General features: G+C 36.6%; 6 protein-coding genes across 6 annotated transcripts; 2 read left to right on the top strand and 4 right to left on the bottom strand.

The window, feature by feature from the left end:
• The first annotated feature begins 515 nt into the window (after nt 1-515).
• EV154DRAFT_526963 (uncharacterized protein) lies at nt 516-2,925 on the top strand. The gene has a single exon (XM_051603446.1). It carries the CDS (start codon nt 608-610, stop codon nt 2,768-2,770), a length of 2,163 nt encoding a protein of 720 aa, XP_051452066.1. The 5' UTR covers nt 516-607; the 3' UTR covers nt 2,771-2,925.
• Nucleotides 2,926-6,252: 3,327 nt separating this feature from the next.
• On the bottom strand, nt 6,253-7,293 carry EV154DRAFT_526962 (uncharacterized protein). Its single transcript, XM_051603445.1, has one exon. It carries the CDS (start codon nt 7,148-7,150, stop codon nt 6,458-6,460), a length of 693 nt encoding a protein of 230 aa, XP_051452065.1. The 5' UTR covers nt 7,151-7,293; the 3' UTR covers nt 6,253-6,457.
• Nucleotides 7,294-7,790: 497 nt separating this feature from the next.
• EV154DRAFT_540422 (ribosomal protein L10-domain-containing protein) lies at nt 7,791-8,720 on the bottom strand (the record flags this gene model as incomplete). The annotated part of the gene is made up of 1 exon (XM_051604414.1): nt 7,791-8,720. One exon carries the CDS (start codon nt 8,718-8,720, stop codon nt 7,791-7,793), a length of 930 nt encoding a protein of 309 aa, XP_051452064.1.
• Nucleotides 8,721-8,946: 226 nt separating this feature from the next.
• Nucleotides 8,947-10,637, top strand: EV154DRAFT_526952 (obg family GTPase CgtA). Its single transcript, XM_051603444.1, has 2 exons — nt 8,947-9,227; nt 9,303-10,637. Exons 1-2 carry the CDS (start codon nt 9,048-9,050, stop codon nt 10,563-10,565), a joined length of 1,443 nt encoding a protein of 480 aa, XP_051452063.1. The 5' UTR covers nt 8,947-9,047; the 3' UTR covers nt 10,566-10,637.
• A 15-nt stretch (nt 10,638-10,652) lies between these two features.
• On the bottom strand, nt 10,653-11,618 carry EV154DRAFT_78673 (uncharacterized protein). Its single transcript, XM_051607778.1, has 2 exons — nt 11,056-11,618; nt 10,653-10,960 (listed from the first exon to the last, which is right to left on the bottom strand). Exons 1-2 carry the CDS (start codon nt 11,147-11,149, stop codon nt 10,809-10,811), a joined length of 246 nt encoding a protein of 81 aa, XP_051452062.1. The 5' UTR covers nt 11,150-11,618; the 3' UTR covers nt 10,653-10,808.
• Nucleotides 11,619-11,993: 375 nt separating this feature from the next.
• On the bottom strand, nt 11,994-12,737 carry EV154DRAFT_526949 (uncharacterized protein). The gene has a single exon (XM_051603443.1). It carries the CDS (start codon nt 12,547-12,549, stop codon nt 12,088-12,090), a length of 462 nt encoding a protein of 153 aa, XP_051452061.1. The 5' UTR covers nt 12,550-12,737; the 3' UTR covers nt 11,994-12,087.
• Between the last annotated feature and the right edge of the window lie 655 nt (nt 12,738-13,392).

Raw genomic sequence — 13,392 nt, 5'->3', positions numbered from 1 at the left:
TCACAATATGCAGATGCCAAAATGCAAGACCCTTCAGGCTCACAAGAGATTGGGGAGGCAACTATTTCAAAAGCTATGAAATATAAATGTATAATAATAACTGAAGCCGTTCCCCCCAAACGATGTGATGGATAGATACTTGTAGGCTCGCTCGATAAAAAAACAGACCATTCTTTATATTATGGCACTACTATATGTATTCATTAAAAAAAATCGTTTGTTTCCAAAATACGTCCTTTATATTATAATCCTTCCTATGAGGAAAGTAGGGTTAGTAGACATACTTGGGTTGGTTATAATCACGTTTTTCTTCTCTCTTTTACATTAATTTAGTTATAAATTGACCAAAGATGCCTGTGTTAAAATGAGAAATATAACAATAAGATTCCTTTTTAAACATTTAAAGTTTTAGTTTGGGAAACAAACCATTGTTATTGTACGACCAAACACATACAATTTAAAAATGAGGTTCAAACTTTTTTTTTTTTTACGCCTTCTCTGTTGTTTCGTTTCTTCTTCTTTTATTTTATCGAATGGACAAATTCGGTTCGTAAACTGATCAACGTTTTTTTTAATCCTTTTGAAAGAAAAAAAAAAAAAAGAACTGATGAAAGAGACAATTAATTTAGTAGGTGATATTGGTAAAGTACTGTATGATGCAGGAATAGACTTTTACAACAAGAAAAATTATGCTCCAGCGTTATCTTATTTTGTCCATGCTGCTCAATTATTCAATCAACCAGACGCTCAATACAATGTTGGACATATGTGTAAAGAAGGGTATGGAACAGAAAAGGATTATAGTGAAGCCTTATATTGGCTCACCAAGGCCTCAGAAAACGGAAGAACAGAGGCCATGTTTGAAATAGGCCAACTTTATCTGGATGAAAACAAGAGACGTTCTCAAGGATCTGAAACATTACTCGATCCATGGCCAACAAAATCTGTTGAACAAGGATACTTGGCTGCCAATCTGGATTTATTTGTCTTGTATCAAGATAACCCCGCTTTACCTCGCCATGAATATACCATGCGGTGGTTACGAGACACGCCTGTTGCTTCTTCTTCTTCTTGTCCAACTTACGGTCTATGCAAGGTTATTACAAAGTACTTAAAAGCACATCGTTATGAGGGAGCCACCAAGTATTCAAATGATCCTATTTACGAGCTGGCTTTGCGATGGCTTGTAAAGGCTGCAGAAAATGGTGTTGTCGCGGCGATGCATCAGATAGGGATGCTTTACCTCTGTGGTACAGGTGTCAAAAAACAAGAAGAAACCGCCTGTCAGTGGCTAACGCGATCTGCTGAACGAAATGACTTATCATCGCAGTTAGAACTAGGTATATTTTATCAAAAGTCCATTGCTAGTCAGCGCGATTATGAAAAATCAATGCATTGGTTTGAAAAAGCTGCTGATACGACCATTACCACCACCACCATCGCCACTGGGAACAATGAACAGGGCAAAAATATCGAAAAGATGGCTGTCGCACAGTATTATATTGGAATGTTTTATAAATATGGACTGAAAGTTTCTGTTAATTACAAGTTGGCTTGGCAGTGGTTTGGGAAATCTGCAGACAATGGTTGTCTTTTAGGCAAAATGGAAATAGGTTTGATGTACTACCAAGGGATGTATGTTCCAAAGGATGAGGAACGTGGTATGCGCTTGTTAAAATTTCTCGTCAGCGATGGACATGTGTATTCACAAGTGGAGCTATGTTGTATATATTCTAAAGGTAATCCAGGGGTTTATGACTATACACCTTCAATGCAGTGGTTTTTGGATGAATTAGATGATGCCACATCTCAAAGTTGGATTGGAGTCATGTATTTACGAGGCTGGGGTGTTGAAAAAAACGAATTAATAGCATTGCAGTGGTTCAGAAAGGCTCTAGATAGAGCGCCCACCTCTAAAATTGGAAACCAGGACACTCATCTGGTACCTTTGAATTGGAATGAGGCTGTACTTTGGTATAAATCAACTGTCGCAAAAAACGGGAATCATCTGTCTCCATATGGTCCTGCTCAATGTTACTTGGAAGATCAAGGCTCTGTACATGAAACGTTTGCCAATCTGGATTTACTCCAAAGTTTAGCAGCGCAGGGAAATAGCCAAGCTCAAAATAGTCTTGGTTTAAAGTATATTGAAGGAGAGCTTATTGAACAGAATTACGGTACAGCCATGATGTGGTTTGAGAAAGCCATCTCAAACGAAGAAAATGTCGATGCCCTACGTAACATTATTGATATGCATCAACATGGTTGGGTTGCCGAAAAAAATCCGGTTTTAGTTCTTCATTATCTTCTCAGATTAGCTAGGGCGGAAGCGGTTATTAGAAATAAGAAGAACATACAAACAAGTACGAGTAATGATGCTTCAACGTCTACAGCAATCAACGAAACCAAACATATTAATTCTGTTATAACATCCTTGAAAATGACTTTGCATGAAGATTCTGTTCCACAAAAAGAAATAAAAGAAGAAAAAGAGAATAATGTGAAAGAAACCTATACCGAGGAAGACCCCGTCAAATTCTTCCATGTAGAAGATACTAGCAAATTCCTCCATGTAGAAAATACTAGCCAATTTTTTTATGTTGAAGACACCCAGAAAGTCTCTCATGCAGAAGAATCCTGCAGCACTCAAGAAGAGAAATCAGGCATGACCCTTCGGGTAGAAGACAGGAGTGTCACTACAGAGTTGTCGCCACCGCCAACTTTTACTTATGATAATATAGTGTCCTGCGTGACACAATTATTTTTCTAGACATTGGTAAATCTTTTATTCAGATACTCAAGTATGATTTTGAGAGCAAGAACAGCCTTGTTGCCTTTTAATTACTCACTTTTAATAAATGAGTGTCTCTGCATCTATCAATTGACCTCACTTTGTGACTCAATAAAAATTGATTTTAGACATTTATATCTAATTCTTATCAATGTTTAACTCCTTGTTCCATGACGATAGAATTTAACAGCGTCAGGGAGTAGCATCTGTGCATGTTTATACAATATCCCATCTGAGCTCTCTCAGCAAGAAAAAAGTATTAAAAAGTTATACACTTTTACGTTTGTTGATGCGATGTAAATCATCCCAACCAGGGAGAATAAACATATCCACAGTAGACCTGTATCTTTCTTGATTGACATTAACCTGTATAATATGAAAAAGGGGGGCGGGGCGTTACTCTGAAAACAACCCTGAATCCATCCCCTCTTGTTGATTGTGACAAGTATTAAATTCTGAGGAGAGACTAAAAAGCGTCGCTTCTAGTGCGCAGCATAAAGATGATTATTTCATGAACACTGGTGAACTCTATTCTTTAAGCGAGACCATTTATTCACGCTTGATATGATTTCGAGAAAGATTGCTATAATTTAGAAAAGTTGCCATTATGGACACAATTATTTCCATTGATGTTGTTGAGTTACGGGCTTTAGAGTTTATCGAGAAATAATATAAGTTGCTTGAAGATGTGTTTTTTTTTTGCTACTCCGTTGGGATATGTGCGACTGCCCCTACTGACACATCTTCTAATGTTGTTACTGATGATAGTAATAATATTATCACAAGTAATCGTGTCGTTCTTCCTGGCAAGTTTTTTTCTTTCTTTAAACTAGTATACTAATATGCACGCAATAGTATAAGAAAAAAAGGAAGAAAGAGAAGCATCTTGATAAACAAGGGGCTCAATAAGAATTGCCTTTAAGTCTTTTTTAAAGTACACTGGTTTATACCTGAACAAAGAATGGACTCTATTGACTCTCCCTTTCCAAGATCAATAGGGAGTTTTTTTTTTATTTTATTATTTGAACCCAAATGCCTGGCTTTAAGAATGCTTTTTGTTTTACTATTTTACTCGTGAAATGCATGTGTAATATGACATCCGCTTTGCACTCTAACTTTATAAGAGCCAAATCAGACTAGACTTTTATCCAAATATCTTATTACAAGACAATTAAAAAAAAAAAATGAAAAACAGGCGAATTACTGTTTAAAAGTGTAACGTCAAATATAAAAAAATCAAGAGTGAATCATGCTTATTTGACCATAAGAAACAAGCCTTTATCAAGAACAAATAATCAAAAGTGATACTAATGTTAGAGAGTGATACCAAATGTCATCCCTTTTCTGGATGATAGACATCCCTTGATTTTGAAGCAGTCAAGATTGACATGAGATTTTATGATGATAAATTTAGATTTCTATACTCAGTTGGAGATTGAATGTCATTTAATGAAGAAAATAACCAGAATTCTCAAGATAATTTGAATTGTTTGCTCAAGGGTATAAAAAAAAAAGAGCACTTATTTATACAGCCTGTTTACGGTTTGATTATTCAGGAGAGAAAGGCATCTTGGTCAATCCTATTGCCGCGGGAGAGAGGGAGGGTAGGGTAGGGGGGGACATGAAGGTAAATTGGAAGAAAGAAAAAAGAAAGGTTTCATCTTTGGTTTAGAAGATTAATGGTGTTGTGGTTCATTATAGGCTCTTGGCTGCTATAAATTGAACAACAAACTTGATAAAATATGCCTGTCAATAGATGGCGTGTTATTATTACGGCGAGCTTCTCAGGGGGGGGGGATTCGAATAAGCTTTTCCCTAGGTGTACCCCTCGTTTATCAGTGACGGAAAGGGAATTGCCAAAAGGAGATAAACGAGGCTCAATAAAATGATAGGACCCACACACTCGTTTTTCAGCGTTATTTTTAGAGTTTTTTTTTTTTTTTTGTAATAACAACAACAAAATGAAATTCCAGGTATCTCAATGAACAATTGTTTACATTAAAAAAAAAAAGAACTCTAAGCCCTCGTTAAAACCCGTTCATTTTTTTTTATTGTGATTTATTGTGTTTTTTTTATAGGTAGATGTGGGAGTAAGTTTTTTTTTTTTTTCATTGTTAATTGATTTGAATGTGCTCTTTTATTAACCTGTTTAAAATCAAGTCAGTAATAATAAATAGGCCATGTGTCAGCGGCAAAATGGGGGGGGGGGTGACAGGGGGAATGGAGCATAAATATGATACGCGGCCCGGGCACATTTTTTCCCGCCGTACGTCCTTTTTTAAAAAAAAAGATGTCTAGACACTGATTGTATGACAGGGCATTCCCATCAGGAACGCCATTTTTTTTTTTTTTTTTCCCCAATCAATTAACTGAATACGGATCCTTTTACTGAATCAATAATAAACATCAAAAGGGAGGGAAGGAGGAGGAGATAGCAATGAAGGGGATCGATGTCTAAAAAAAAAAAAAACACAATTATTCACTAATATGATTGGCGCGATTTCAGTTTTAGAGCAGTAAAAAAAAAAAAAAATCTCTTACCACCTAGAGTCGCTTACTCAATTATCCCAAATGAATGGTGGAACGTTAAAAAGACTAAGCGGGAGGAGAAGAGAGAGAGAGAAATGGTTCTAAAGAGACCATGAATCTAGCCTTGTCATTTATTGTTTAATAATTTCTTTTTTTAATCTAAATACATTCCCATCCCAAATATAATAGTTAAAAAGGAACTGTTCAAAAAGGATGCATCTCATACTTCAAATCACGTCACTTGCATAATTTCTTTTACAATGCAGAAAAGTAATCTTTGTTATGCGAGTAATACCCTTCCAGGAATAAAAAGAGCATTAAAAAAAAAGAGTAGTAGTATTTGTATCACAGCTTGCATAAGCTGTAAGACAATAAAAAAAAAACTTTTTATTGTTTGCTGTGTTGGACAATAAGCAAGATCTACATTTATATGACGCACTCTTCTGCTTATGAGGTAATAGACATTTAGTAACCGATGGAATGATGTTCCGGTCTATATCAAATAATAAAACATCTCAAATTGCCCTGACTATTTTCTAAACAATGTAATGACATTTTAGTTGTTTCGATGATTTAGTTCAGGGTCTCCAAATATGTACATTAAAGGCACGGGGACAAAATAAAACAAGAACCTGGGGGGATTTATTTTTCTTGGACTCTTTTTTTAACCGTCTAATTAAAAAAAATAACACTATTGTTTCCTGCTGAAAAAGAAAGAAAGATACACATTTGAATTTAGTCTCGGAGCATGCCAATGAAAAAAAAAGAAAGATATCAATATTGAGGTACCCTCTTCAATCATATTTGGCCGGGGAGCTTTTTTAATTATTTTAGTTGTCACATCGGGCCGTTCGTTTCACAGTAATTATTGAACATTTTATGTGATCACAAAGAAAAATAAATAAATATCATGTAACACACACATACAAAAATAAAAAAAGCTTCTATTTAAAGAAGTGAAATAAGAATTATTATTATTTGCTATGAAATATATTACATCGTTATATTATAGAAAAAAAAAAAAGGGGGAGAAAGAAAAGGAGTTTTAAATAAACTCTATATATAATGAAAAAAAAAACAACGATATCAAATAGACTATATATATATTATAATAAAAAAAATAAAAAAAAAAAAAGATTAGGATGGTCTATGTTCTTCTTTATAAGCGGGTGGAGGAGTTTGTGTTAATTCTGGAATGACACGATCACTTCTTTGTTGTTGCGCATGTTGAAGAGGAGGAGGAGGAGGCGAAGTAGCTTGTTGCATCATGTAAAGTTGTGCTTGATTCTCTTGTTCTAATCTCTTACGCATCCCTTTTACACTACGAACAATGTACCAAATCAAGACAGATAGAAATATCAGTCCAAGGAAAATAACAAATACAAATCTATTGTGTTGTCTAAGCCAGCTCTGCTGGTTCACATTTTCGTTATTTCCATTTGAATTCCAGCCTGGGGTCTGCACTGTGGGAAGTGCATTTGCATTGTTATTACTACCACTTGTCGTGGACGTAGTGATACTGCTGCTGCTGCTGCTGCTGCTGCTGCTGTTGATATTATTGCTGCTGCTGGGACTGTTAGCAGTAGAGGTCGTTGATGGCTCAGTGCCTATATCCGTAACTTCTGTAGATAAATTACTAGTACTGGTAGTGGTTGGGATACTCGTAACTGTGCTGCTCGGATTGCTACTCAGACTTGTTTCGGTAGCAGTCTCTGTAGTACTAGTGTTGCTTACTAAACTACTGGATGTAATGGACAATGTCTGTGCAAATACAATGGATATAAGACATGCCAACAATAAAAGGATGCTGAAAGGCTTTGAAAAGATCATTGATGTTCCTCTAAATACTACCTTGTACTAAAATAGTACAATAGACGGGAAGAAGAAAGAAGGGAGGGCGAAAGAAAGAAAGAAAGAGAGAGAGAGAGAGAGAGAGAGAGGTGGGATAATAATAATAAAGGGAAAGGAGAAACTTATTTAGTTTTTTCTTTTTTTTTTTGCACCCCGCGAAAAAAAAAAAAAAAAAAAAAAAAAAGAAAAAAAATCAAGGATCAAGGCCTGGGGGATCAAAATCAAGTTTGGTTGCGGTCTCGATTAACTTTTTTTTATAGGGGAGAATAACCCAATACTCTTTTTTTAATTTAATACTTTTTCTTTCATTCACACTTTTTTTACACTTTTTTTTTTGTATGTGTATTTATATATTTGTTTGTAACCTGTGATTCACAAAACAATAGACCAATACACTGCCTGCTAAACCCTGTGGCGAAAAAAAAAAACTGTAGTTCCAAAAATGATATAAATAACTTAAACCAATCAAAAGTCAATCCACACCTAGCAACCTTCCGGACCGGAGTTTTTTTTTATATAATTCTCTATTTTAGACCCATTAATGCAATAACAATTGTAACACACGAAAAACAAAAAGGTTTAGATGATTTCAAAAGAAAATTTTATTCGTTTATGGAGTTTAATCGAAAAGACCGAAACCCATATCATCATCCTCTTCCTCAGACTCTTCAGCAGCGGCAGAGGCAGCGGGGGCATCGCTAGAGGTCTCAGCAGCGACAGGAGCAGCAACAGCGAAAGCTTCGGGGTTAGCGATGAATTCCTTGATTTGCTCAGAACCGGGGAAGGTGTAGTCAGAGGCAACAGAGACAGCCAACAAGTTCTTGTAACCATTGATGATGGAGTGAGGAACAGAGGCAACAGTGGGGTAACCGACAGCAAGAGAGACAGCGGCAACATCACGGATAGCAGCCAAAAGGTTAGCAACCAATTGAGATTCCTCAACATCCAAAACATCGGCAGTGAAGACAGATCCAGCATCGTAAACTTGGACAACAGCCATACCGTAGGTGAAGGGAGAAATACCCAACATGTTCAAAAGAACAGCTTCGGAAGTACCGACCTTGGTACCGGTTTGGACAAGGTTGACATCAGAGACAATTTCAATGGTACCACGAGCAATCTTGGTTGGGATACCAAGAGCTTGGAAGAAAGAGGTCTTTCCGGGTTCCATACCAGTGTTACCACCGGGAACAATGACATCACAAGGAGCAACGGCACCAGCACGAGCAGGAGCAGCAACACGGTTAGAGACAATCTTCTCACGGACTTCCTTAAGGTCAGCATTGGTGAAAACGAAACCAATGTTACCACGGACATGGTTGAGGAGCTTCTCGAGTTCGGGACGCTCACCAATCAAGGACTTGAGGACACAACGGACCATGGTGTTCTTACCCATAAGAACAACAGCTTCACCACGGAGGTTGAAACGGATTTGATGCATTTGGTTGGAACTGACATTATCAACATTGACAATGAAGATGGACTTGTAGGTATCCAAGTAGTTGTTCAATTTCTTGAAGTAGTTGACCTTGTTTTCTCTCTTCGACATGTTGATGATTACTGTTCGAGGACTTTTAAAGAACTATATATATATATATCCATTTTTTTTCTCGTTAGATGGATGGATGCATGCATTTTATTTTTATTTTTCGTTACCTGGCTGGTAGAGGAGGATTCAATCACTTTGGCCCATCCACACATGTCTTTCTAACTTCCTCCACCCATAAGTGTGACTGCTCTTACCTTTTTAGTTTTCTCGTCTCATTGATTGGACAGGACAAACCGTTGACAGGATCCATCGAAATTCAAGCAGACTTTTTTTTTTTTTCTTTTTTTAAAACTGGACCCCTTTCAGCTTAAAAAAAAAACCATTGTCATGTTCACCCTTCGTGCAGCAGCCGCAAGGTCTCAAATTTATACCAACGTCATTAGACCCACTTGTCAATCAAAATACCTATTCCCACTCACCACGCAATTCCATACAACTGCCGCAGTATGGGAAGAAGACGAATTACTTCCTCATAAAGGTTCAGTACAATACAAACTGCGTGGAAAGGTACAACCACACAAAAAGAAACGAATCCTTTCTTTCCCCCCCCCTTTTTTTATATTTACGTGTTGCTTTTTTTAGGGACGTCAATTTGTAGATTTCATTAGAGTGAAAGCAAGAGGAGGCGACGGAGGTAACGGTTGTGTGTCCTTCCAAAGAGAAAAATACCTTGCCAAGGGACCTCCCAACGGCGGTAACGGTGGACGTGGTGGTAATGTCATTATTCGTGCAAGTGCTGACGAGAGTACCTTGAAACGGTTAGGTCGCATGTGTACAGCCAAACCTGGACAGAGTGGTTTAGGTGGTGGAAGACATGGCACCATGGGCGAGACCTTGGTCATCGAAGTCCCTATCGGTACTGTCATTCGAGAAGTGATCAAGGATGAAGAGGAAGAAGAAGAGGAAAGAGAAAGCACTGAGGAGGAGGAAAGAGCTCAACGTGAGGCTCGTTGGGTGCTTTATCCTCGAGCTGAACCCGATGCGGTTCGTTCGGGTAGAGTTAATTTTTTCGAACAAGCAGAGAATTTAATGGATGAAGAGGATAAATATCATCAATGGCGTCTTCGTACAGAAAAGAAGGATCCGGTTGAGATTGATTTGACAGAGGATAAGCAAGAAGTTGTCTTGTGTCGAGGTGGTGCGGGTGGTTATGGTAACCCCTATTTTTTAACAACAGAAAATAGATCACCGAAATGGGCTACCCGTGGTCGTAAAGGAGAAATGAAGGAAATCGAATTAGAATTAAAGACAATTGCAGATATTGGCTTGGTTGGATTACCTAACGCTGGTAAATCAACACTCCTGAGTGCTATTTCGAATGCGCATCCTAAACAAGCTGACTATGCCTTCACAACACTTCATCCTTTTGTCGGTACGGTCGATTATGCAGATCAATATCAATTGACGGTCGCTGATATTCCTGGATTAATCCAAGGTGCGCATCGTAACGTTGGATTAGGTCATGCCTTCTTACGTCATGTAGAGCGTGCAAAGATGTTAGTCTATGTCATTGATGTGAGTGGTCCTACTCCCTTTGAAGATTTAAAAACACTTCAATATGAATTAGAGGCCTATCGACCTGGACTTACAAAACGTCAATCATTGATTGTCGCAAATAAGGCAGATAAGGCAGGTACGGCTAAAGAAAACTTGGCCCTTCTTCAATCCCAAGTCAACAAATCCATTCCTATTGTCCCTGTTTCTGCAAAATTCGAAAAGAACGTACTTAAATTGACATCTGTCTTACGTAAAGAAGTAGAACGTATCAGAGTGGAAGAAGAAGAGATCAAACAGGCCAAATTGAAAGCATTAGATGAGGATGACTTTGATGATGAAGATATCTGAAAAAAAAAACCCCATCCTTCTTTAAAACTGTCACAATTTTTTCTTTTTGTATATACTGTAACAAAAAAAACCAAAAATCAAAATAAATAGAATAGAAAAAAAAAAAAGTATATAAACGCTTTGTTGATTGTTGCATATTTGTTGGTTTACATATATACTGTCATTTTTTATTCCGGTTATTGTCAATTTTTAAATTATCTAGTGATTTCTAGGCAAAAGGGGCTTTTGATTCTTTTCGATAATTTATTGTGTTGCAAGTTCTTCTGCGCGTGCTCTGTTCTTAATCATGACTTCTTTCTTGGCAGCAATGGCAGCTGTTTGTCTTTCTTGGACATTGTAAAGGAAATAACCGACTGATCCAAAAACACCAGCGGCGAGAGCATGGCTACTAGGATCTATCGAAGAGAGAAAGGGGGAGGGTTTCAGCATTAGTCCATCATCGTCCTTCGTCATTTTAAAAACTTTTTTTTCTTTTAAATCATTGACTCACTGGAGAAAATTGGACGCTTTTGAAGACCAAGAGCGTATGTACGAACAAGAACACCAAAGGCGGCGAAACCTGAGACACTGCTAATCAAACTCATATTGAAACTTTTAAAAAAATAGAGAGAAGGGAGTGAGGGGGGAATCTGTTAACGGGATAATATAAAGCCAGTTTATAGATTATTTTTTGTCTTAAAATCAACCCGCAAGGCACCTCCATATTTTCTCAACAAAAAAAAAAAATGATGACATCAGCTTTTTTTTTTTATTTCTGAATAGCGGTGTTAAATCATGCTACTCCCCCCCCCCTCAAATGAATGCTTGCATAATTGTAGTCTTTTCTCCTCTAGTCAGATATAAAAAAGACGCTCTTCTACGTGTTTGCTACCAATACTTTGGTGTCAGCAAACTGTTGTTATTCACTGAGCATTGACAACCCAACTTTCACTGATTAAACAAGTCGTTGCATTTCTGTAAATGGCACAACCGGTCTTGTTTTTGTAGTAAAGTTGATACAACCACATATAGAAGTTATGATTTTTTTTTTAATTGCGTGTGTCGATTCACCAAGCTATTTTTTTGTATAATTATAAAATGCCTTTTATTTCAGAATCATATGGTGGGCGAGAATGAGATCTAGAATAGATGTTTTCCTCCTTTAGCAGCATTTACTTTTTTTTAATTATTGTTGTAACTGTTCTAGGATCATTAAGCGATCATGAACTTTTTTTTTTTTTTTCCAAATGCTAACACTGTTTAACCTTTTATTTATGCCACAACGATTAAACTCGAAATCTTACACTTTGATTAGCTCGTCAGGTGCTACATTTGAAAGATAAGCAACGTATATCAATATTCAGAAACACAATTTGTTCCTTCAGACAACCTCTTCATCTTGTGATACAGAATATTAAAAAAAAAATGCTTGGGGCTTTACTTGAAAATAAAAAAATGTTTCTCCCTTGTTGATTTTATTGTGCAATGATTATTTATGAATGATTTAAATTACTGAATGGGGGGTGGTGGTGAATAAGGTTTTTTATCTAAAGAGGGAGTTAAATTTTCCGGTAAGACTTTCCATGGCAGCATAAATATTGGCTGTGGCGGCACTGGAGTCCATAAAGTTTTCGTCATCAAAATTGGATTCGTTTTCATCAATAGGATCTTCAGAACCTTCATAATCAGGATCCATATGATACTCTTTAATATGTCTGGCTATACGAGTAAAACTGAGAGGACAATGAAACCAACATGATGGACATCCCATAAGAGTACGACGATGAGGCTGTTTCTTTGACTTCCAAACATATTTTACGCTATGAGGTCGGCTCCTTCCGGATGGTCTTGGGGGTAGTTCAGTGAAGTGAAAAACGCGCATATGAGTTCTGAGAGAACTGGCATTGGCAAAGTACTTTTGACAGACATAGCAACCGCTTTCAACGTAGGCAGTAATTCTTGGGTTGATTTCAGGAACCATGGTAGGGCGTTCAGTATCGGACATGATGATTAACCTTTTTTTTATTTGCTTTTTCTTATAAAAAAAAAAGATAGATAGTGTATTTAAAAAAATGGAGGGTATATCTTTTTATATATGAAAAAAGGATATTCATTGTCCTGTAGAAAGGAGATCATTTTGATTGTCAACTATTTACCTATTATATTCACTCCTTGAATATCTTTGATCCTGTTCATTTCATTTAAAAAAAAACATTTACAGTGCTGTAAAACAGCTCAGTGTTGTCTTATTTACGTAGACTTTTATAAATATATGTATACAAGATCAAGGAACGGATAAAAAGTCTTTTTATTTTTCGTTCAGAGAAAACATAGAGTAATGTTTAAAAGGTGCTATTAAAGTACCTAAAACATCCGGACCTTGACAAGTTTTTAATTTTCAAAACAAGAAAAGACAATTAAGGAATAAAAATATGTACTTTAAATGATTCAATGATACATGCAACTCTGTAGTTTTGACTGATTTATTAATCTTATTTATCGTTAAAGTACATTAAATTGTTGGAAGGATTATCTCTATACTTTCATATTCAAACTTATACCAAAACATTTACGAGATGAAAGAAAGGCTATTAAGGAATATGATAAATAAGGGGGGGGGGGTTTCTTTCTTTGTTCCTATTCAATTGAGTAATGTTAACTTTTGGGTTAGACAATAAAAATACTTTAAATCGAGTCTATTTTTTGTAATTGTTCGGCGAATAAAGAATGATTGCGTTTTCCCACTACCAGCGACTCTTCATCATAAGAACATGTAGCCGTGTTAATCCCTGCTTTTTTGATATGGTGTGTCGTTACATGTACATGTAAATTTGCAGCGATAACTTGT

The sequence above is a fragment of the Mucor mucedo genome (assembly GCF_025094135.1).
Source record: "Mucor mucedo strain NRRL 3635 chromosome Unknown EV154scaffold_159, whole genome shotgun sequence".
In the NCBI taxonomy this organism is placed as follows: domain Eukaryota; kingdom Fungi; phylum Mucoromycota; class Mucoromycetes; order Mucorales; family Mucoraceae; genus Mucor; species Mucor mucedo.
The sequence above is the reverse complement of the archived record's forward strand: the minus strand, read 5'-3'. Positions and strand labels throughout refer to the sequence as shown.

Bases quoted from the DNA above. Each gene is read 5' to 3' on its own strand.
- EV154DRAFT_526952 (XM_051603444.1), top strand. From the start codon at position 9,048: ATGTTCACCCTTCGTGCAGCAGCCGCAAGGTCTCAAATTTATACCAAC. The intron at 9,228-9,302 runs GTACAACCACAC...TGCTTTTTTTAG, and splicing joins AATACAAACTGCGTGGAAAG to GGACGTCAATTTGTAGATTT.
- EV154DRAFT_526963 (XM_051603446.1), top strand. From the start codon at position 608: ATGAAAGAGACAATTAATTTAGTAGGTGATATTGGTAAAGTACTGTAT.
- EV154DRAFT_78673 (XM_051607778.1), bottom strand. From the start codon at position 11,149: ATGAGTTTGATTAGCAGTGTCTCAGGTTTCGCCGCCTTTGGTGTTCTT. The intron at 10,961-11,055 runs GTGAGTCAATGA...TCTCTTCGATAG, and splicing joins AAAGCGTCCAATTTTCTCCA to ATCCTAGTAGCCATGCTCTC.
- EV154DRAFT_526949 (XM_051603443.1), bottom strand. From the start codon at position 12,549: ATGTCCGATACTGAACGCCCTACCATGGTTCCTGAAATCAACCCAAGA.
- EV154DRAFT_526962 (XM_051603445.1), bottom strand. From the start codon at position 7,150: ATGATCTTTTCAAAGCCTTTCAGCATCCTTTTATTGTTGGCATGTCTT.